The following is a 24,528-nucleotide window of genomic DNA, read 5'->3' on the forward strand; positions in this document are numbered from 1 at the left end:
AAATTAATTTAACTAACTCACTTGTTTTCCGAAAAATAATACTCCTGAGATCCGATCTGGTCTTTTTTTAGGTGAAGAGGTCAGAGGGTCAGCTTTTGGCGTCTGGTCACTCTGGGAGTTGAGAATCAACAGTTTTAAAAATGGTGTCTGCCTCGTATTATAAGTTTTGGGCAGTGTCATTGTTTTTTTTTAGAAACACAGTGTTGGTATTATTATTTTAAATACGTTTCATTTCTGTGGAAAGTTATAATTTAAAACTTTGTGTAAAGATATGTTATTTTCGTTTTCCGTTCCGGCATCCATTTTAAAAGTAGTGTTGTGGTATTATTTTCATGGAAAGAGTTGTAGGACAAACGTTGGAACTACATATTTTAAAATGGCGACTATGTGTATGTATAAATTTGTTGTTTTCGAATAATTTTCTTTCATTCTAATATATGTTAAGTATATTGTTTTTTTTATTTTCGTTGCGTGTAAAATTTTCAACAGTTTAGATTACATGAGTATTCATTTTTAATACTAGAGTATTAATTTTAATACTCTAGTACTAATTTTTAAAAAACATCGTTGCATTTCTTTTCATTTACGTTTAGTTTTTCTCATCATTTTAAGACACTTCCCCACCCAAAACCCCTAGTTTCCCGGCATCCCGTTCCAGGTTTTATATTACAAAAAAAAAAAAAAAGTTATATTTGCGTTGTAAAGGTATGCGTGGTAAATGTTTTCGTTGTAATAGCACTTTACTATTATTAACACTATTTCGCGTTGTAATAGTATTCGTTGTAAAAGCATGCGTTATAAAAGTATTTGCGTTGTAAAAAATGCGTTGTAAAGTACTGCGTTGTAATAGCATGCGTTGTAACGTCATACATCCTAAATTCCCCATCCACCTCCTCCAAAATGGTCCAATAACAAAAGGCTACCTCCTTGCCCCTGATTGCCTCTCTACCAGCTGGTGTTATAAGTTGCTACTCCTCCCTAGATGGACCTTCTTCCTGATCAACTCTCTAGACCAGCTGACGAGCTGTATATATTTAAACCTAGATAAAGCTGGGCCGACCCTCTCATATAGCTCGTCCCATTCTACTAATACCGCTCCTGCTAGCAATTCACCCCATGTTAGGATCCCTGCCTCTTTTATGGGCACAGCAAGAGTATCTTTAAAACAGGGGGGAAGCCCTGGGGAATCCCAAATTGGGGCGAGATTTGAAAAGTAGGCCAACCCAATTCTTGCTTTTATCAGCACCCAAGCTTTGGCCAGAGAATGTAAGGTCTTTAGCCTCACCTTTCTGAAGAACTTCTGCTCCCCAAATTTAAATAAGAAGCCATCGAGTGGCAGGACCGCCCCATTCAGCATGGCCTTGAACATTCTCCCAATGGATGTGCTTGATGGGGATTTCAGCAACATCCTAGAATGAGACAGCTGAAACGCCCATGCATAATATTGTAAGTCTGGCAGGGAAAGCCCTCCCTTTTCCCTCCTCCTTCTCAGTTTCTTCCAAGCCAGCCTTGTTGCCTTATAATTCCAGACAAATTAGTTGATTTCCTGTTGGCATTTTTGGAGTTGCTTGGAGTCAAAGGCTAAAGGGATGGTATTGAAAATGAACGTAAACTTGGGGAGAATGGACATTTTTATTAGACTTATTCTCCCAAGAATGGTCAACGGGAGGAAGGTCCAAGCTTTTAGAAGCGCCTGACATTCACGGAGGACCTGATCCAGGTTGAGCTGTGCAGTGTTACTGATTTCCTGAATGATCTTTATTCCAAGGTATCGCATTGATGAGGTTACTGCCAGCTGTGTGTTGCAGATGTTCCACATCTTTATCTCAGTTTTCCCTGCGTTGATCTCGTACCCAGAGATCCTCCCAAATTCTTCCGCCTTTTTGAAAACTGTAGGGAAGGCTTGCACAGGATCGGAAGTATAAATGAGGATGTCGTCAGCGTAGAGTTCTACCCGCTTAACCCACCCTCCAAACTCGAAAGAGGGGATGTTGTGCTCCTCTTAGTTTGCGCAAAAGGTTCAATATACAAATTGAATAGGAGGGGGGAAAGCGGGCAGCCCTGCCTGATTCCCCTCATGAGTTTGAAGGGCTCTGTGAGAGTACTGTTAACCAGCAATTTAGCCCTGGGGTCCCTGAACAAGAGATCAATGGTACGGCAGAAGTTGACCCCCAGCCGAAACTTTCTCATTACCACGGCCAGATAGGGCCAATTGACCCTATTGAATGCTTTAGTAGCATCCAGAGTGAGTATGGCCAAGGGGAAAGAAAAAGTGGAGGCGATGTCTATGGCCCCAATCAGGTCCTGGGTAGGGTGTGCCAACTGACGCCCCCTTATAAATCCTTTCTGGTCTTGGTGGATTATTGATCCTTTCTAGCTCCCCAGTCGTACCGACAGAATGGCTGCAAAGATCTTATAGTCAATATTTAGGAGCGAGATCGGCCGATAGAACCCGCAATCAGTCGGGTCCTTGCCAGGTTTAGGGATTAGCACAATTGTCGCCTCACTCCAAGACTCAGGTGGCGGAAAGCCATTTAGAAAAAAATGGAATTAAAAGAGGGCAGGCAATGATGGAACTATGGCAGGACCAATTACCCAATACAACTCCCCTGGTAAACCGTCCGGGCCTGCCGCTTTTCCCCGCTTCACTTGCCCGATAACCTTACTAACTTCAGCTTCCGAAATTTCCTTATCGAGGTGGTCACTCTGATCCTGTGTAAGAGTAGGCAATTGAACCTTTTCTAACCAGGTGTCCCTAACCGAGGGGTCATCCATGATCTCCTCCCTATAGATGTTCTGGAAGAACTCCTGAAAAGTGCTTCCGATTTCCGAGTTAGAGGTCTTAGCTATTAATTCCCCCTCACATTTAATTTCCCTAATATGTTTTTTAACTTGGTCTGATTTTATCTTCCAGGCTAGGACCTTGCCTGCCGCCTCTCCGTACTCAAAACTTGAGAGTTTGCTCGCCTCCCACCTCTTTGCAACTCTTTCCTTTTTTTTTTTTTTTAAATCATATTTTTTTTTTCCTTCATTACACATTATATCACATACATAATACATATATTATACATTTGTCAAATAATTTTAAATTGATACTTAACCACATCTGGTTTGATGAGACTACTCCTATTATGCAATACAAAAGGGAAATAATAAAATACATTTACACAATATCCACCTGGGCTTGTGGTTTACAGGTGTCTGTATTTCCTACACCATTTTAAAATAAATAAATTACTATATTACCATGGTCTCTTTCCATTTCGCAATTGGCTCCCAAATTTTTAATCCTAGCTTTCTTCCCCTTTTCCCCTTGCGAGAGTATATTGTTTTTTCCAAATTATACATGCCTAATAAATTTGAAAGCCAAGTTTGCACAGCTCCACAAAATGGATGCTGCCACCACAGACACGAGTCTGACCTCCTGCTGCTGGGAGTCCTTCCAGCGAGGAGCACTTGGACAAAGGGTTTCCTGTCGAGGGCGGTGTTCGCACCGTCCCAGACAGGGTTTGTGTATTCTGGGTAGGTAGGGCTTTTGCGAGAAGGTGACTGCGGAGTGGCACCCCGGTGCTCACTACGCATCTGCCGGTCAGAACCAGTTCCAGGGGCGCCAGCCCTGGCCTGGGGAAAGTCCGGCAGGGGAGAGGGGTGTAACTACCCCCCTTCCTGGTCCCACCCTTAGGGCAGGACCTAGTCATGTACCCACCCCTTTCTTTAGAATAAAGGCCGGAGCGGGGACCCTTCCAAATTAGATCATCTTTGAATCAAGAACTACTTTCTACGAAAGGACATTCGAGACTCTTCTCAAGATTTCTCCCTTGTGACTAAGGAGTAGTCACCCTGCATCAGCGGGCACCATCTAAGAACTCTGCGGTTTGCTGTAAGTCCTTCCTCAAGGAATCCGACGGCCCAGCTCGACGAGAACCGGCTTCCCTGGCACCTCTGACCTCTACCCACGTCATCAGCTCAGCTGTGATCTGTGGGTGCGACGAGACCTCGAGGGACCGGCCATCATCAGAACCTGCACGCTCTTAACCAGCACGACCATCGAAGCAATTCTCTGGTGAGTGCTCTGGGGTCCGAGAAGCCCCGACCCTGAGCCGCTCCAGCACCGAAGTGCAGCCTCCCAGCATCTCCACGATCTGCGTGGGGCCCTTCTGCTCGCTGCTCAGCACGTTGTCTGGTCACTAGCCGCTGGCTTGTGCCCTTCCTTGACGACGACCGACAAACAACTCTGCTGGTCTGGTTGCTCCAGATCGGCCCTTGCTCCCTTTTCCGAGAGGAGCACCCCGGACCCTCCTGGTCCATTCAAGACGCCATCTTAGGCCTACCACGTGGCCCTGAGATCTGCCAAGGCTTGTTGCCCCAATCCTGGGCCCAGCGACGCCGACAGCATCATCCTTCGTGGGACAGCTCGCACCTCCATCCTGGTCGCCGACAACGCCTCCTGGTCCGTGAGACTGCAGAGCCTAGCGTCGCCCACTCACCTGGTCGAGGTGACGGCCAACCGGTGCCCTCCTGGTACCCTCTGACTACTGGCTAGTAGTACGAACTTGGTCCCCTCTGCTTTCAGGTATCAACGATCTCTGATCCAGGCTTGGATCTCTACGAACTATTCATCACTGGTCGCCGGCCAGCAACTCCTTTTCTTCCGGCTGCTGGCTCGTCAGCGAAGACCCCCGACGCCTGTAAGACTTGTGCAGCCGCAGCCCTCGTGGCTAGGTAACTTCGGCATTTCGGTGCCTGCATAGCCTCCTTACTCTAGGGTCCTGAGTCCCTCGCTTCCGACTTGCCTTATCGGGTCCGCCCGAGACCACTAAACTTTCCGTGTCTCCGGACACTTGTTTTAATTGTGCACTTGAAGTATTTTCCTAAGAGATTTGGTTTGTGCTTAGTACCCTGTCCTCATAAAGAGTGCAGGGCTGTTGTGATTCTTAATAAATATACTGTTTATTTTCATAACACTTGTGTGGTGTCCTTTCACTTGGTGTTCAAGGGGTATGTGATGGTATAACAGCTGGCTTAACACGCCCTCTCGAGTCTTTAGCCTTAGACTGCTCGTATCCACGCTACTAGGATAGCTGGTCTATAGGTTGACTTACAACCAAACACCATAAGGGTCGTTTGGAACGATACATAGCGGTCGCTAGAATAGCGAACGCTGCATATCGGGCCAACTTCTCACATTGGTGAGCAGCGGTTGGGATTTGAGCTTGCTGTTGTTTTACCACACGTATCCTAAGAATATCTTGTTGAAAGATCACATAAGTACTGTTAGTACATATAACTAAACTTAGAATACTCTGAGTTCTACTGAACCAGCTGTTGCAGCTCCTCAAGGCCTAGCACACCTTGGCTGCAACTCTTAGCAAGGGATCGGTAGGTAAACACATAGTGTAGGTAGGTGCATCACTTACACCACACTAGAAACAGTATGTCGGACAAAGGAGGAAACTCTGAGTCTCCCCTTGTGTCAGTTGACCCTCCACAGGTCATCCCTTCAAGATATACTGTGCTGAGCTTCAAGGAGTTAAGACAAGTGTGTCACTCCAGGAAGATCAAGCAGGGGTCTAACCCCACAACGTCCTTTCTGATTGGTCTCTTGGAGACTTATGATGCCAGAAAAGCTGAGATCCTTCCCAGCTCTTCTAATCCAGAAGGAGACATGCCTCCCCTCGAGGGAACCAGAGACGATCCTGACCTCATCCACCTCGCAACTGAGAACGAAGATGTGGAGGATGATGAGGATGAGGATCCCTCTGGGGATGAGGCAGATAAGGGACAGGTAGAAGTCGTTAGACTAAGCAGGTCCAACTTAAGCAAACATGACAGTGGTACTGAGGGACCCCTGGGGCCACTATCAGGTCAGCTTAACATTGGGAATGGACGAGCCCGATCTCTGTCGAGAGACTCTGGCAGATCCCTTCAAACCAATGGCTCTCACAACTCTTCTCAAAGAGGGATGACGTCCCCTCAGAGGAGAGTGTACGAAGCTAAGGAAAGGGCAGCTAATCTGAGGATTGAAAGGGAAGAACTTGCCCTGGCCAAAGAGAGGCTTGCCTTTGCTAGAGAGCAACAGTTAAGTGGGGCAGTCCCCACTGGTGGCAGCATTGTACCTAGCAATAGGGAAAGGAGTTTTGATACGAAACACCTTGGTAAGATAGTGCCCCCCTTTAAACAAGGGGACGACATCCACAAATGGATTACTGCTTTGGAGAGAGCCTGCACTGTGCAGGGTGTTTCCCAGAGTCAGTGGGCAGCTATCTTGTGGCTCTCCTTTGACGGTAAAGGTAGAGATAAGCTCCTCACCACAAGGGTGGAGGATGCTAACAATTACAAAATCTTGAAGAATACACTGGTTGATGGGTTTGGTTTAACGGAGATGCTATATTGTGCACCGGTGAGGCTGTCCTCATATATCCCAACGGAGTTTAGGCTTACCCCCGAGGAAGATCCACTGACTCCGGCCAATACGGTACGGAATCTCTGGGTTCTAATAGACAAGAACCTCCAGATGGAGTCTCAGGCAACTAAGACCGCTAGCGTGTGCTTTGGCCTGCTGCGTCTGCTTCGCCGGATACTACCAATGTTACCAAAGGATCTGCGCTCCTTGGTAGTAAGCAGCACAGTGATGAACAGGCTGGACTATTGCAACTCCTTGCATCTAGGGGCTCCTCAGTACATCTTTCAGGGGCTGCAAAGAGTCCAGTCTGCCGCAGCAAAACTAGTGCTGAATCTATGGCGTAGCGCGTCATCTACGCGTGCTCTGAGAGAGCTACATTGGTTACCAATCAAGGAAAAAGTCCTCTTTAAATCACTCTGTCAGGTGTACAGAGCATCACACGGGACGGGCCCAATCCCTTTACAAGAAAGGTTCTCTTGGTACCTTGCGCGGAGACAGCTTCGGTCTTCTGGTACTAGCCTATTAGCAACCACGAAATTTAAACGTTCACAGATGGGAGGGAGGGCCTTCAGTGTGGTAGGAGCTCAGCTGTGGAATGAGCTGCCGCAGAGGATCAGACAGGCTACTTCTCTGATTAAATACAGGAGGAGCCTGAAAACTTGGCTTTTACCGAAAGTCTGATCAGTACGCTCCTTCCTCTGACTAGTATGCTTCGTGCTCTGATCATCATCACGCTGATCGGGTGTTATTATATCTGAGCGTCAGGATACCCGTAGGGTGGCAGCTGCGCTATATAAGCACAGATACAATACAATCACCCAAATGGGAGAGGTCTGGCGGTCCGAATGTTTGAGGCCCTGCAACACACATACTCCCTTAACACTACGCAATTTCACAAATACCTGCAGCTCTGACACGCGGTTATGATGCACATACCCAGGGGCACCACACTTCCAGATTTCAGTCCCTTAGAAGCAAAAATACTTATGGGGAACTGGGAAAGGGAGGGGTTTCCCAGATCAATAACTCCCCCACATGTTAGAACAATTGTGGACATGATGAGAACGATGGCTGGGACCTACGTAAGATGAAGATTGGAGGGACTGCCCTTAAGGCCACCCCGGGTGACCACCATCTCGGCCAGAGAGACTGATCCAACTCTACTACCTCAACGCTGCCAGGTTAATCCAAGCGGGATTTCTACCAACCCCGAGATGCCCACGATGTATGGAGGAGCCCTCCGACTTTTATCATATGACCTGGTCCTGCGCCCTCAAAGCAACATACTGGGCGGAAGTGGTTGGAGAACTCAGTGGGGTACCGAGATGGGAGTCCTGTTCTTGGGAATCCTGGAAGGTATAGAGACTCCAGGGCAGACAAAGCATTTCTGGGTACAGCCCTTCTGGTGACCAAAATTGACACTACGACTAAATGGCAGAGCCCCCCCCACCCTCACAATGACCCGATTGAGATAAGGATTAGACTGGTGGGCTCTGCAGGAACAACCTGTACATATGGCTTGGGGATGACCAGCTAAGTTCAAACAAGTGTGGGGCAAATGGTTGGGACAGAGATATGCAGAGTTACAAATCTTGATTCTCTGTGTAACTGTAAATGTGAATCAATAAGTTTTGTACAGGTCGGTAGCCCAACATATCCAGGGTGGTCTGTGTCAAGCTAAGGTGACCGATCAACATGAACAATTGTGTCACTTTTTTTTGTTTGTTAAAACCCAATAAAATTTGAGTATCAAAATCATTATATACATTTATGCAACAGAACATGAGAAGATCGCTCTCAATGTAATCAAAATGACAGTACAGATCGTAAGTAAAACAATATATTTGTTTAGTACCTTGTGTACATATAAAGGGGTGGTATAAATATTTCAGGAGTTTAAAAATAAGTACTAATAAACACTATATAAATGCTATTACAATACAGTACAATAAAGGACCACCCAAAGTGTGCTATCCTGTGGCGATTAAGAATTACAACACAGTTCAAGATGATTTAGTCAACCAATTATACCACTGGACCAGTTATGGTTGGTAAGAATTGTTACAGGAGTGGAATAAGACTAAAAAAAATAATGTAATCAAAATTCACAAGCATTCCACTCTTGTAATTTCATACAACAAAATGACTAATGATTGATCGACGGTGGTCTGTGATACGAAGCTATAGCTACAGAATTATTAGAAAAACCCCACAAACTGAAGCCGAGGTTCGGATAGGAGAAGTTTTTTTTTTTATCCCACCCTCTTTCGAATGCATTAGCCAAACCAAGGGGACTGCCTGGAAACCCTGAAGTGAAAGAAAATGGCAACAATGGTATCAGAAATTCAATCATAGAGCGCCATCAAGCAGTGTTCGTGCAAATCGTTGAGTGGTGGATAGGAATGTCAAAGAGAACAAAGTAGATACATAGGCCCCAAGTAACTTGGACACCACAGCCTATCCAGGCTAGTATTATTACACTTCTCTATTCCTTTCTTCCCCATGTTGTGCGGTAGATAAATCAGATAGATTCTTCCATTCTGTCTGCTCGGAGTGTATTCTAGCTCATTAATGGCCTGGATGTTTCTTTCTTTTAAATTACTTTGCTTTATTATATTACTAGCAGCCCGCCCCAGCGTTGCCTGGGGTAGAAGGGGGCTGGGGGCTGCATTTCAGGTTTGCGTACTCTCCCGCCCAGGCCCCCGCCCGCCACAACATTGTCTGTGTCCCGGACAATGTTGTGGCGGGCGGGGGCCGGGGCGGGAGAGCACGCAAACCTGAAATGCTGGCTTCCCCTACCCCCGCCTGCCCTGACATTCCCCAGCAGCCCGTGCCGACCCTGGCTGCCCCGGATTCTTACCTTGCCTCTGCTGCTCACACTGCCGGTCCATATTTCTCCGCTCTGCCACTCACCACCTGTCCGCCACCGCTCCTCCCCGCGCCATATCCGCCTCTCTGCTCCGCCGCTGGCCTCACTTCACCGCTCCTCCCCTGCGCGCCATGTCGGCCGCTCCTGGGACGCTGCTCCTCCCCTGCTCCTGACGTGACGACGCACAGTCGCGGCCGGCGCTACTTGGGGGAACTACTTTTTGTAAAAATGTAACTTTTTATATAACGTTTATTTAAAAAAAATTTAAAGCCTATGACCATCTACACACCCTGCCGATTTCAACGGTGTATCGGTTGTGTAGATTGGCTCTGTGGTTCCCGAGTTTACCTTGCCTAAAGGTGCAAGTTCTCTCTTTATAATAGTAGTATAGATTAACCCATTAGAGATCACTGTGAAGTGCTGGCTTTTCAGCCCTTAGTAACGGGAAGAGGCCAAGTTTTCACGGTCTTCAATAAAGACGTCACAATAGATGGAACATGTATTATTAATTCAGGACTTTTAGGACTTCACGTTTAGTATTACCTGAAATAGTTGCTTTAGAGAAAAAAGTGCTCGTCTCAGTTCTGGGCCAGTGGAGTTATACAGCTTTTCTGCAAGATATAAATAAAACAAATACTTTTAGATTCCTGCTGGTTACCACATTAATCAGTAATAAATCCCAACTCTATAATCAGTGAGCCAATCAAAGCCGAAGCTACCAGGCAGTAAAACACTCTTTAAAACAGCATAAACATTCTTGCTTTCTCTATGAAAAACAGCCTAAGGAGAAATATCACATTCAGGCGTCACAGCCGCAGAATCAGGCAAATGTCAGACTTCGTCTGCTGGTCTACACTAACCTGTTATATTTACTACAGGACTGTAGAGGTCCGACATGCAAAGAGAATTTATCCAACTGGTATAGCCCATGCGCACTGCTCCTCCTCGGTTAACGGCATATATCAGTATTCCTTCTTTCCCAGAGATCACGTTTTTTAAATCTTACAAAAGATCATCATTGTAACGTGTTGTAATTGAAATTCACTCAAGAAGCATTTAGACAATGTAATCTACTAAGATAAATTGTAGCTTTGAAGTTGAAGTTACTATGTGAACCCTTTGTAGGAGAAATTACATTTTACATTCTCGGTCGTACGTAGATTTAATGGATCTCATCTGTTTTACAGAACAATATCATGAAAGAGTGCCTTAAGAGGTTGGGTCTACTAGAGTGACTGTGCAGGTTATTGTGCTTTACCTATGAAACTTTCAAAAATTGTCCTATTGGTACTGCTCCAGGCTCCCCACCCTAAACCCTGCAAACAGATTATTAGCATGTGGTCGTTTTCAGTTGTATTTAAATTGGAGTGCCACTAACACGTGCTTAACGAAGGAACTGAGTCAACCAACCCATGTCTTAAGTAAAGAGCATTTGCAATGCAATAGGTTTCGCATTTGTTAAAGTTAGAGCGGTTGGTGTTGAAAATAACTATGCTTTTTACTTTTATTTTTTTATTTGAGTTGAGTAAATATATTTGCGAAGCGCTACTGCCATTGGTATAAAAAAGCAAAAGTAAAAAACATAGTCATTTTTAACTCCAATATCTCTAACTTTAACAAATGCAAGACCTATTGCATTGCAAATATTTCTTTTCCGAGCCATGCTGCAGGGAGCAGTACAATATGTGGCTAAAAGATCACTATGGATTTTCAACACAAATGTGATATAGGTATTAAAGTGTAAAAATAATGTAACTGCATATTTTTTAAACACCTCGAAGAAAAGCAATATAGTGCAACCTAAATAGTACGTATGACACAGATTACTTTTACTACTGGGTGTTATAAAAGACATACAGCATATTACAGAACACGCACATTATACAGCATGCACAAAACCAACATTGCGTTGAAGAAAAATATATATGTATATATAGCTAAACTAGAGTAGTACGGTAAGGTAATACTTTATTGTACAGTGAATAAAAACCATTACAAACCAACATCAATAAAAACTGTTTCGTGTGTCTGAAGCAGCATAGAAAAAATTATATTAATACTGTGGTAGGATGTAAAAAACTATGATTAAAAGATACTAAAACTAAAACTGTTAAAAAAGCAGGTAGGAAGGAAAATTGGCCCACTACTGAGTCACTTCTATCTTCCCATTGAAGAGCTTTGCATAGTTAGGCTGACCTTCTTTCCCCTACAGGATACATATGATTATCGCAGTCCGTAATCCGTATGGGTAGCAGGACGTTCTCCTCCCTGTAAGCTTATACTTTGTACTAATGAGTCCCTATGGGCTCTTAAGTGCCTGCTAGGCCCTCCGTATAATCCGATTATTTATGCTCTGAGGATGCAAGTGATGCACTGGGTTCCATCAGCTTAGCTTTTTCTGTTTGTTCTTTTTTTTGTTAAGGCGGGCTTCTGCAGCTTCAATGTATTTTACCAGTCGTCCGCTCATTTGAACTTAGTCACCCGAAAAACATGCCAGGACTGCTTGCCTGCATGACCGGATTCGTTTTTTATTAAATAGTGGTCTAAAAAGGTTCCGGCGGTCTTGCTGCAGCTTCTTGCAGATGGTAATAAGGTGTTTTCCTCGTCGTTACCACAAAGGCGGCACTTTGCTAGCATTGAAGGGGCCATGTGGTCTGCAGAGGGCAATAGTCCTAGCCGGTATTTAAGAAATTTCTCTTTTGTTTTTTTGGTGAAGCTGGTCTGAAGATATGTTTGTGGCCTAAGTTTGGTATCAGATTGTATAGTTAGCCAGCCATGTGCTCGCTCCGTCAGTAAAGCTTTGTCCTGCAGGAGAGATTCTTTTCTGACAATGTTGTTTACTGATTTTTTTAAAACTGCCAGAGGCCCTTGCAGATCCCACAGTTGATGCACCCCCAGATGTTTTATTGCGTCCTCCAGGAAAAGCCTTGCGGGCAGTTTTCTTTAATTTGCAGTTCATTCCAAAGGAGAGCGTTGAGTGTGTTTGCTTCTCCCCTGCTTATTTTATATCAGCTTTTTAGGTATACTCCTTTAAGTTCCAACTCTTCCTTTACCAGCCCAAATTCGAGTCTAATCTGTGGGGGTGAAGTGTACCTCGGCAAGCCAAAGATCATACGCAGTGCTCTTGTTACTGTTCCGTCTACCGTTTCGGCGTCCCTTCCTCTCATCGCTTCGCTTCCATAGGTGAGAGATGGAATCAGTTTTGCTTGAATCCCCTTTATGAGAGGAACGAGGTTTGTTCCAGTGATCTTATTTTTTAAGTTTCTTAGAGATACCGCTGTCATTAGTCCTCTCTTTTTTTATTTCCTCACATTGTGGCTTGAAGCTGCCGCTGGGGTCTAAAATGACCCCCAGATATCTGCATTTACCTGTAAAGTCCAGCTTCCTTGAATCCAGGAACCAGCTGGTCATTGATTTCTTTTTACTACTAGTGATGCACATGAATTTAGTTTTTTCTTGATTGATACTGAGTTTGTGTGTTTAAAAGTATTGCGAGGTGATATCTAACAGCCGCTGTAGGCCTATCGGAGTCCAGCTGATCAGCACAAAGTCATCCGCGTAGAATAAATTGGACAGCTGAGTGTCCCCTAGCTTGGGTGCATGGGAATTGCTTACATTCAGCAAGGTTGACAGTTAAGCCATAAAAAGATTGAATAATGTTGGTGCAAGCACGCATCCTTGTTTTACCCTTGTGCTTGTGGGAATCTTTTTGGATAAAAATTCCCCTGCATCTAGTTTGACCTGGACACAGGTATTGCTGTGCAAGAGAATTAATTGGTTCAGCAGCAGTGATGGAATTTTCATTTTCTTTAGTTTTTGCCACAAAAGGTTTCTGTTAACATGGTCGAAGGCGGAGCTGTAGTCAATATAGCACAGGTATAAAGGTTGTTTTGCCACAAGAGCTGAGTCAATCAAAAGCGATAGGGCTAGTATATTAGTGGTCGTCCCCATGTTTTTCCCGAAGCCGGTTTGATTGTATGGGATTGCTGTTGTATCTTACACCCAGGATGTTAACTCCTGGAGTAGGAGGCCCGCTTAGTTTTTTGCCTCATTATCAAGTAAGGCTATAAGGCGATAGCTTCTTGGATCATTCCTTGGGATTACATGATTCTATCCACAGTTCTTGGGCATCATTTAAATGTGTACCAAGGAAAGTTATCCAGGCCTCTTCAGTGGCATGGGATTAGATCCACTGGCTCGCTCACTGATCAAACTGTTAATCTTTTGCCAAAACTGCGCGCTGTTATTCGTTTTGGCGTTGTGTAGGAGTTTTCCCCCAAAAGATCTCATCAGCATCTTTTTTAAGTCGCCATATCAGTTTCCTGCGAGTATCTTTTAACTGTCAGTGCTTGACGAGTGGCAGGGTCTGTCCTTACTCTTCAGAGAGTATTGTTAATCTGGGTCTTTAACTTTTTTAACTGGATGTTGTTTCTAAAAATGTGATGGTTCTTGTGTTTCAGGGCTTTGACCATTCCGTTGGTCCTTACTTTTTATTTAGTTCGGATTTGTCTCATAAAATGTTTGTGACCACCTCCCAACTTAAGTCTGTGGTTGCTGATTGTGCCTCTCCTAATGCTTGTTTTGCTTGAAATAAAAGGCTTTGTGGGTCATTAATTTTGCACTTTATCCGCCTTTCATTTGTTAAGTATTCTAAACCTAGTCTGTTGGCGACGGGAGGGCTTAGTATTGTTGGTGCCTCAATCGTGATTTCCTGTGAGAGGTGGTCACTGTAATTCATCGAACCGATATGGAAATCTCTTGCCCTTTGATGCAGGCTGCGAGAGAGGAATGTGAAATCGATTGTAGAGCTAGCCTTACTGCTGTGAAATGTAGCAGATTGGGGACGGTCCCCTGAGAATCTACTCGGAAGCCCAGCTCTTCTAGTTTTGTGAATAGACTCCTAGCTGTTTTCGAGCTTCTGCCTCCTGAGGTGTTATCTTGGTGGCTTGGCTCCCAAGCAAAGGGGTCCTCGTCGTCTATACTATCAGAGGCTGAATTGCTGAGCATATATATTTTTTTTAATTCATTTATTCATAGTTTTCAGAGTACATCTTCATGAGAATACAACCAAACATTGTCACAGTGAGCCAGTACGCCATCATATTAAACCCCCCTTTCCATGGCCAGCATACATGATATCATTCGGAAAACGTGTATTGGCATCACAGATCATAGATCACAGGAGAAGTATCACATTTAGCTGTACAGTGGAGGTATTAATAAACAAATGAACTAACTTTGTCCGGGGTATTTGCAGTGCCTAGGTTCCCATAATAGGATTCCTATGTGGAGTGTGAAGATTCACCATCAGGTTCTGTGTCATCCTGCAATACAACATACTCCTTGAGGGCCCCCCAGATATCCTTGGGCTTGGAGGGTAATGGTAGCAACTCCGCATAGGTAGTATGTTGCTCCTGGCAGTACAGCAGGTCTGCCATCCATTCCTTAAATTTCGGAGCTCGACCACTACCCCACCTACAGGCCACTCTCTGCTTAGCCAGAAGTAATGATAATGCAACAAACTTTCTGTGTGAGGTGGGTAGCTGCGCTGTGTGCCCTAGTAAAGTGAGTAATGGATCCCTTTCTAAAACGCTGCCTATCATGCTATCTAGCGCAGTCAATACCTGCTCCTTAGAAGTCCCGTATGGCCGGGCACTCCCATGCTAGGTGAAGAAAGCCTGCCCCCAGTTGCCTCCACCGGGCACATCTGTCTGTGTCAGTCAGTTTGAACCTAAGTTTCTTTGCTGGCGTATAATATAGCCTATGTAAATACTTATAATGTGTTATGCGCAACCTGCTGCTGGCAGAAATCTGTGCGGTTTGCCTACAACAGTATTGCCATTGAGCATCTGTAATATCCCGCCCTAGTTCCTCACCCCAGTGTGTGCAGGAGTCACTATGTAGCCCTGCTCTGTTTTCTCTTATGCTATTATATAAGCCTGACACTAAATGTTTCCCATGGACAGACCCTAACATTTGGTGAAGCGGAAGGAGGCTTACTGGCTCATGAGTATTGACCTCATCCCCTGTCTGAGACGCACGTAATGAAATATATCTAGAGGCGTTTTCGATATGCCCTGAAGAAGGTGCTCCATGGACCGGAACCTCCCATCATGAAAAAGAAACCCCTAGGTGGTTACATTTACACGTTTGCAGAGCGCCCGAAAGCCTTTTTCCTGTAAGAGTGAGAGGTCTGGGTGATACGACAGCGGAAGTCGCGGGGAATAAAGAAAAGGCAAATCAAGCAACACGTTGACATCTGATGCCATGCAGCCACTGTGCCTGATACAGTGGTGGGTGATGCCACCCGCGTTTTAACCGGGCCATATTTCACTCCAGTTAGCGGTATTGGTTCGGCCAACCAATCTTCCATGGCTATTTGCGGCACATATCTAGGGGGGTGCACCCAATAGTATGCGTAGTGCGCTTGCGCACTCAGAAAATATAACTCAAAATCGGGGATATCGAAATCTCCCTGGTCATATGGCCTCGTCAGTAACGACCATCGAAGCCTCGCCTGTCTCCCACCCCCCCACCCCCCCCCCACCCTTCCCCATAGCAGCCTGAGTAACTCAGTTCGCAATGTCTTAAAGAAAAACCGTCCCAGAGCATAGGGGATATTCAGGAATAAATAAAGGAACTGAGGAAGTACCACCATCTTAATCAGTGAGGCTTTACCGGCAAGGGAAAGAGTCAGCGATATCAAACGTGTGACATTGGCAATTAGACGTGTTATGGCTGTACCATAGTTTGCACGTACAGTTTCGTCCCTGTCTTTAGTGACTTGAATCCCGAGATATTGTAGCTCTGACTCACACCACTCTATTGGAAAATCCAGTGGGAAGTTCGATACAGCTGGTGTGAGAGGGAAAACCTGGGATTTCCCCCAATTAATACCTATTCCAGACAGATAACCAAATCTCACAAAGTCGCGCAGAATGGGATTTATATTTTGTTGTGGATTCCTCACATATAGCGTGATATCGTCCGCATACATGGACACCAGCAGTTGTCGCAGACAGCAACGAAACGCCTTATCCTGATGTAATTGTCGCAATCTACAAGCCAAAGGCTCCACTGCCAGAGCAAAGAGAAGCGGGGACAGTGGGCACCCCTGCCGAGTGCCTCTGGATATCACAAGAAGACTAGACAAGTATCAGTTTATTAACACTTTGGCAGTGGGGAGGCGATACAATAATTTGAGCCAGGCCATATACATCTCAGGGAAGCCCGTCCGCTGTAGCACCCCAAACAGATAGTCCCACTCTACCGAGTCGGACGCCTTTGTGGCATCTAAAAAGACCGCGGCAAGTGGAAAGTCAGGCGCCCCATTCTGAATGAGCGAGAACAGGGTCCTGAGATTGTGAGATGTGGCTCTACCAGGCACAACTCCAGACTGATCAGGCAATACAAGCCTGTCTAGCAACAGGGACAGGCGAATGGCCAGGACCTTCGCTAGAATTTTCGTGTCACAATTCATTAAAGCCAATGGTCTATACGAGTCGCACAATTAAGGAGACTTCCCGGGTTTCAGCAGCGACGTGACTATCGCTTCTCTCATTGAGGATGGTAATAAGCCCACCTCCAGTGACTCCTCATATAACTCTTTCAACACCGGGGCCATAATATCAATGTACGTCTTAAAGAATTCAGCCGGGAGGCCGTCTGACCCCAGTGCCTTCCCATTCTGGAGCTGCATAATAGCTTACCTAATCTCATCCAGTTCAAATGGGATACTTAGAAATTTCCGCTGGGTATTTCCAAGCCACCCAAGCACTACATCGCCCAGGAACTCTTCTAGGTGGATACCCCCCTGTCTCTGAGATGTGTATAATGTTGTAAAATGTGTAGTGAATGCGTCCATAATACTCTGCGAGTATCGATGCTGCAGCCCAGCTGAGTCCTGAATTTCTATAACCTGCGCGCTGCCGCGAGATTGCCTAGTGATGGCGGCTAGCACCTTCCCCGGCCTTTCACTCTCCCCATATGTACGTGCTGTCCAGTATTTACCCCGAAATTTCGCCTCCCTATGCGCAGCATCCTCATATTCAGTTAAAGTTGCACGAAACTCCTTCTGCACCTGTCCTACCTCCCCTTGTTCCATGCGCCTCTCCATCTTCTTCAGTTCTCGCTCTAACCTCCATATCGTGTTTTTTAAATTTTGCAAAACCCCAAAGCTCTTAGACATGCAATGCCCACGGACTGTGACCTTGAATGCTTCCCATATCGTTTCAATATTGTCAACAGATCCTTTATTCCTCACAAAAAAGTCTTTGATTTAGTCTTCTAGCTCTGTGCGGAAGACCATATCCAACAAAGCCATGGGTTGTAGGCACCAACACGGTCGAGGTCTATCATATCCTGGAGGTGAAAGGGATACCTTAACCGGGCAGTGATCAGAAAAAATTCTAGCTAGATGCACAACACTTCGAATGGTCGGGCATAACCCTCTTGTCGGCAAGCAATAATCTAGGTGCGCCCAGGTCCCCCTAGGGGATGTAAAGTGTGTGCCCTCTTGTTGGAGGAGGTGCATGCGTCTCCAACTGTCCATCAACCCACCCTCCTGCTCTTGTGTAGTGTTGAGGACCTGCATTGGACCTATCCACATGCGGATGAAGCGCAACATTAAAATCACCTCCTCAGATAATGTGGGTCGACCCTACCGCCAAGATTTTACCCCATAAATTTGTGAAGAATTCTGGGTAATCTACGTTAGGCCCATAGCAGTTGGCAATTGCGACCGTGTCCCGGCCCAGGCGCCCCCACTGCAAGTCCTCTAGGACTCCCAACCTCCACATCTTGTACGTTTACTGAAGAGTATGGCCGTTCCCCGGCATAGGAGGAGTAGGATGAAAAAACACGGCAACCCACCCAGCAACTTGCAAAGGTTATGGTAGTGCTTGGCGCTATGTGTGTTTCTTGCAAGAGTGCTATTTGGACCTGCTGCCTATCCAAATAGGCAAGAACCTGCCTCCGCTTCCTCGGGTCTCCAAGTCCCCAGACATTCCAGGATAATACTAGTAGGGTTTGACTCTCCTCCTGTGCCATTCAACCAAACGCCTCCCACCTGACCCACGTGTGCCGTGCCAGACATATCAACACCTGTGTGCGTAACCACGTGTCACTGATAAAGAGAAGTTGTGCATTCATTTCACTGTGACAAGCGAACTTCCCTTTCCTCCCCCTCCCACTGAAGCATCCCAAACATGCCAGTAATATGTTGCCCTCCCCCCTCCCAAACAACTCCCATCTGCCCAAAAAGACCAACTGGGTCTAACACATCCCCTCGTGACTCTACATGGAGATGTTTGGAAACCATATAACAATACGAAGGAGTACCACCAAAGATAAGGCTAGACAGCCAATATTGGTGGGATGAGACACTAGTGTTAAAGAAGAAGTCCTCCTTTGTTTTTAAGGAACCCCTCACTCACCGACCTGGTCGGTGACATGCTTCATCATCGGGGCCACCTTGACAGCCGAGTGCCGCCAAGGTGTGCTGCAACACCTGGAATACAGTGGAGCGGGTATGTGAATGATGAATGTGAAAAAAGAAAAAAGTCAGTGAGTTAAAAATTGTTCTGGTATGACTTATCCAAATATTATTTATTCTAAAGCTACTGGACAATATTAAAAACAGTGGTGATACAATAAAGGCTTTAATGGGACCTAGTGTATCTGTGGTATGTGTTGGGTCTACATGTTTCAAACCTTATGGGAGTTACCGTTTTTTCATCAGGACCAAAAATGATGTAAAAGGAGTTGGGTGGTCAGGGTACACTAACACCCTGCCATACCTGCAACCCTTTCAAGACCCAAAGTAGCAAATTGCTAGATGGGTAAATATAGAAGTAACCCAGAAGTGGTTACAAAAAATGAAACAAACTCCGAAATGGAGAAATGTTTGCTGCACGGGGATTTGAGGGGAAGTTACAGAGTTCAAAACGTATTAGTTTCTCTGGTCGGAAATCAGCTGATAACCTACTTCTCTCCCTCCGTGCACCCGTAGCACACGAAAACCTCTCGTCAGCCCACCCACCATGTATACACAGCAGTGTCTTTGTCTGACACGAGGGTGACCGACAGTCCACTGTTCTCACGTCCCTTAGATTAACAATAATACAATGGTCAGGATGCATGCCTGCTTAGCGTCCTATCCCATGTTCTCTTGACGAACTCTGTGCATCCACCATATTCGCAACACATGAGGTGCAGTTTCAAAGTTCGTTAGAACCAATTGTCCCAGTGCTCACTCTTCCTCTTGTGATTGCGATCTTGGGGAATCCTCCGGGTCCGGTTGCAATCTATTCCGCCACTTGAGATGCTTCAAATATTGTTCCACCTGCTGTGAATTAGTGAAGAATTTTTGTGACCCCTGATGGGTGATTCGGAGGCGGGCCGGGTAAAGCAGCGCATAATCTATTTGGGCTCGTCTTAGATTTTGTTGGACTCCTACGAACTTACGCCGTTCTTCCTGCACATGAAGCATGAAATCCGGGTACATGGTGAAAGGGGTGCCATCAAACGTCAGTTGTTTTTCCTCCCTGACAACTCGTAAGGCAACATCTCTATAGTTCAATAGGCCGCCTATTATAGGTCTTGGGGTGCTGCCAGGGGGCGGCTGTGGTCTCAGGGACCGATGTGCTCGCTCGACCACAAATTTAGATGATAGCAGTTCTGTGCCCACCACAGCTGTGAGCAGACGCTCTACGTATTCTTCCATTTTCCCTGTGTTTGTGCTCTTTGGTATACCCAAGATCCTTACGTTGTTCCTCCTGCTTCGCGCTTCAATGTCCTCGCTCTTCGCCGCAATGACCTTGAGCAACTTGTCCATTTGCCTTAACGCCTTTTTCAATTGAGCAGTGGTGTCTTCTACGTCAGACACACGCTGTTCCGCCTCTTTGAGCCGTGTCTCGTGGCCTTCTATTGTCTAGACCATGGCGTCCATCCTCGTTGAGACCGCGTCGATCTTGTCTGCCATAGTTGCAAAGCCTTGTCTGACTTCATTTAGAAGCGCTTTCAGATCTTCTCCAGGCGCCTGCTGAGGGTCTTGCTGGAAGGTACCCGCCTCAGTAACCTCCTCTGCATTTTGCTGCTTAGTAGTCTTTTTGTGACCCTCAAATGTGAGGCGCTGTTGACTGGCATATAGTATCCCCATCGCAGCCCTAGGTTGTCACTCAGGCAATTGTCCACAACCCACTACAGGTGAGCCGCACACACAGTCCTGCAAATACGTCTGCGACACTCAGAATGACCCAGGGAATCTCCCCTGCTGTAAGATTGTAAGGCCAGCTGGAGCCCTAGTCGTCACCAACACTTGCGCAGTTCTATGGCGCAAATTATTGCGGCGCCGCCATCTCCACCGCCAGTTCCCACAGCAATGCTGTTTCCCACCCGCGGGTAGGTTCACCACTCTCCTGTCTGCGTCTCGCCTCCGCACGGCCGTCAAGAAGGGCAGCGGCCCACCTCACTACCACCTTCTCTATTCACCATCCACCATGTGAGGAGGGATTGTTTACGCCAGCCATGTCCCTAATATCCAGAATCTGGCCCCAGTGTTACCTTTAAGGAGTCCATTGCAGGGGGGGGGGGGTAGATGTGCTCCTCCGCTTCTTCCTTCACAGTTATATAGTGTATAGCAGCACAGTACCTTTCCTCGATGCCTCCAGAGAAAAGCTCTATTCCTCGTGTCCCTTGTTGCTAGCACGCCAGACTGTGCATTCCCCTCCCTTATTTCTCCGTGTGAAAGCTGAAGGAGCTCGGCTCTCTAGTAGGTCTTCCCTCGCTTTCAAGCATCCAGCCAACAATTGCTACCCCCACTTCCACTGTCGGTCCTCCTGCATATCCACAAGGCGAGCGCTATTCAGTAGGTGCCCCTCTCAGGCCCAGCCGTCACTCATAGCCGCTCCGCCGCGGGGCTCCCTATCGTGCGTCTGTCTTGCCTACCTGCTCTTCTCCAGACGGCAATCCGGGAGCAGGCACTAGCATCCTTCGGCCCCCGGTAGGTCCCACCGCACCGCACTCCTACCTGGAACGCAGGCACAGTCAGCGTCAGGAACCGTGGCGCCCTCGCCCAAAATGGCCACTGAATTGCTGAGCATATTTAAGTTAAAATCTCCTGTGATGATCAAGCTGTTGGTTTTCTCAGGTTTTATTCGTTTTGTGAGTTCTTCCTTCAGCTGTTGTGCTCCCTTAGTTTTTCCCTGGGGTGTAGATAGAGGTTTATTAGGGCTATGTCCTCTTTTTTGTTCTGCTCGCGAGATGTCAATCGCAGTGCTTGCATTGCATTTGGAGGAGCTAGCCTGTAAACCAAGGGTACTAGTTCAACAATGGAATTTAGCGAACTATATGTGGCAAGGCCTCCCTTCTTATGGCCAAACAATGAGCTCTGTGTAGGCGGTAGAGAGTTTAAATTGTATCCCGACAATACTGGTGGGGTGTCGGTCCAGGTTTCTTGCAGTGTAATGTCGTCAAATCTTTGCAAGTAGATGTTTAGTTCTGGGTCCGAGAATTTGTCTCCTATGCCGTTGATGTTCCAGGAGCACAGGTTGAGGACATTAGGCGTGTTCCCTGCTTTTGCTTTGCTTTTTCATTGATTTTTTACTTTGACGTTTAGGGTCCTCGATAGCCAACTCCAATTTTGCGAAGTTGGACTGCAATTGGCAGGTAGTCTCTTGTTAGTATATTACATAACTAGGACAAAAAATAAATAAATAAATAAAGGGAAAAAGGTGCCAACTTTGAAACCGGGGATTAAAGTTGGAGTATTGCTGTGGCCCCAACATCCTATGATACTAGACAAATAAATATGTTTCTTTACATGTAACATATATCATGTCATTAACTGCTGCTTTTTATAATCACTTTAATTTTTTTTTTGCTATAAATGCAGGTGTTAATGATTAATTGTTGTGGTGCACAGCCGAAAACCCTTGCCGAAATTAGCACTAATTTAAAGTCCAAAATTGTTTAAATAAAGTGAGAGAACATTTATACTCAGTATAGCCAGGTACACAGCGCAGAGGCAAAAAATACATACATTATAGAACGTGCACATTACACAGTACGCCGACAAACAACATTGTTAAGAATGAAGAAAATATATACAATGTATGGCAGAAATACGTTTCACTTTACCAAACAGCATATTACACAACTCAGAAGAAAAAAAAAAACATTGGCAAGTGCCTCTATCTGTACGTAGTTAAATGAAATTGCACACCGTCAAAAGTACATTTCAGCCACAATACATTGACACCAAGTACACTGAAAAAATCAATTCAGCTTTAAGGTCCATTTTGAAGGCCTGGGAAGAGGTGGTGGTCCGGAGCGGAGGCGGAAGTGAGTTCCAGATTCGCACTGCGTTGCCTGAAAAGGATTGGGCCATTGATCTTTCCTTCTTGAAAGTGGGAGGTTCAAGCAATAGATTTTCCGCATTACGTGATGGTCTAGAGCCTCCAGAGAGTTTCAGTTTATTTGCCAGGTAGCGAGGAGAGGAGTGCAAGGCTTTGTGGGTGATACAGGCAGTCTTGTAGATAGATCTTGCCTCGATGGGAAGCCAACGGAGGGTGGATAAGATGGGCGTGATGTGGTTGCTTCTTTTGGCCCCATATATGAAACGAGCTGCTGAATGAGAACAGATTGAAGGTTGGACAGGTGGGATTTGGGGAGGCCAGTAAGAAGGGAATTGCAGTAGTCCAGTCGATTGGGCCAGGGTTTTAAGGTCATGCTCCGGGAAGAAGCGACTAATTCCCCAAAGAAGGCGCAGCTGGTATCGAGCAGACTTTGCAATGGAATTAATGTGGGCGAGTAGATTGAGTTTTATGTTGAGTATGACACCAAGGGATTTTGCGCTGTCGACAATGATGGGTTCAATGTTAAGTAGATTCATCTGATCCATCCATGATTGACCTGGGGGAGGGGAAAGTGAGGAGGAGAGGAGGAGGAATTCAGTTTTAGAGGGATTCAGGACCAGTTGATGAGTTAACATCCAGTTTTGAATGGAGTTGAGAGTAGAGCTTAGGATGGAGAGATCGTGAGTGGAGGCCACCTTGAGGTAGATTTGAGTGTCGTCCGCATAGAGATGATAGTGGATCCCGGATTTACTTAGGAGACTTCCCAATGATTCTAAATAGAGATTGAACAATGTGGGTGCAAGTATAGAGCCTTGAGGAACACCTTGACCTACCGCCAACGGAGATGAAAGACTATTCGCTATTTTGGTCATTTGGGATCTATCAGAAAGGAAGGAAGCAAACCATTTAAGCACATGCCCTCCATGCCCATTCTCTGTTGAAGAGTGTTAAGGAGAGTGTTGTGATTGACAGTGTCAAAGGCTGCAGTAAGGTCAAGGAGAATAAGAAGACAAGACTCCCCAGAATCGAGTATCCGCTACGCGCCATCAATCACTTGCAGCAGGGCTGTTTCAGTGCTGCAGTTTTGAGTGAAGCCGGACTGGAAATTGTCAAGAAGATCATTGCCCTTGATATGACGAGAGAGTTGTTTCGCTACACATCTTTCTGTGATTTTCGCAAGAAAAGGTAGGTTAGTGATGGGGCGGAAGTTGAGGTCGTTCGCATTGGCAGCGGGTTTTTTAGGCAGAGGGGTGATCTGCCCAGATTTGAAGGAAACAGGAAGGGAGCCTTGACAGAGGGAGAGGTTAACCAGAGTGGTCCAATAGGACAGAGAATGGGTATAGAAGTCAATGGCAATGGCATTAGGGATGGGGCCAAGAGAATGGTTGGAGGGCTTTGTTTCGAGGATGCATTTGAGGAGGGCATCTTCGGAGATAGGGTCAAAGTTATGCCAAATGGCTAAGGATTTGCGCTCCTCCGGAGGGGTAAAATGACTGTCCTGATCCACAAGTGATTTCACTTTTTTGTCAAAGAATATAACAAATTCCGCAGCTTTCTTTGTAGAATCCTCCACGTTGGCGGTTGGGCGAGAGCCGTTTTGGATTCTTGTTGAGAACAAATAGTTTTTTGGGTCTATTTTTGGCTGAGTCGAGGAGGGTTCTGAAGTGCGACGCTTTTCCAAGGAAGATGTGCTTGTGGTACTCGGATTTTGCTGAACGAAGCGTGGCCAAATTATCGGTGGAGGGCGCTTGTCTCCATTGTTTCTCTAGGAATCTTAGGTACTTCCTTTCTTCATAGTGGGATTTGTTGAACCAAGGTGCTGAGAGAGTGGGCCTTTTCCTTTTGCTTTGGAGAGGAGAGACGTTATTGATTTCGACTGCAAGAACTGAGAGGCATTGGGA

At 46.0% G+C, this 24,528-nt stretch overlaps 1 protein-coding gene across 1 annotated transcript in view; it reads right to left on the bottom strand.

The window, feature by feature from the left end:
- The window catches only part of LOC147663358 (FH1/FH2 domain-containing protein 1-like), a 483,979-nt gene that overhangs the window by 331,086 nt on the left and 128,365 nt on the right, over positions 1-24,528 (bottom strand). Inside the window, exon 4 of the mRNA XM_086950500.1 lies at positions 9,816-9,883. Within this exon, the coding sequence (XP_086806626.1) occupies positions 9,816-9,883 (68 nt within the window). The remainder of the gene's footprint in view (positions 1-9,815; positions 9,884-24,528) is intronic.

The sequence above is a fragment of the Lissotriton vulgaris genome, unplaced genomic scaffold (assembly GCF_964263255.1).
Source record: "Lissotriton vulgaris unplaced genomic scaffold, aLisVul1.2 SCAFFOLD_1508, whole genome shotgun sequence".
In the NCBI taxonomy this organism is placed as follows: domain Eukaryota; kingdom Metazoa; phylum Chordata; class Amphibia; order Caudata; family Salamandridae; genus Lissotriton; species Lissotriton vulgaris.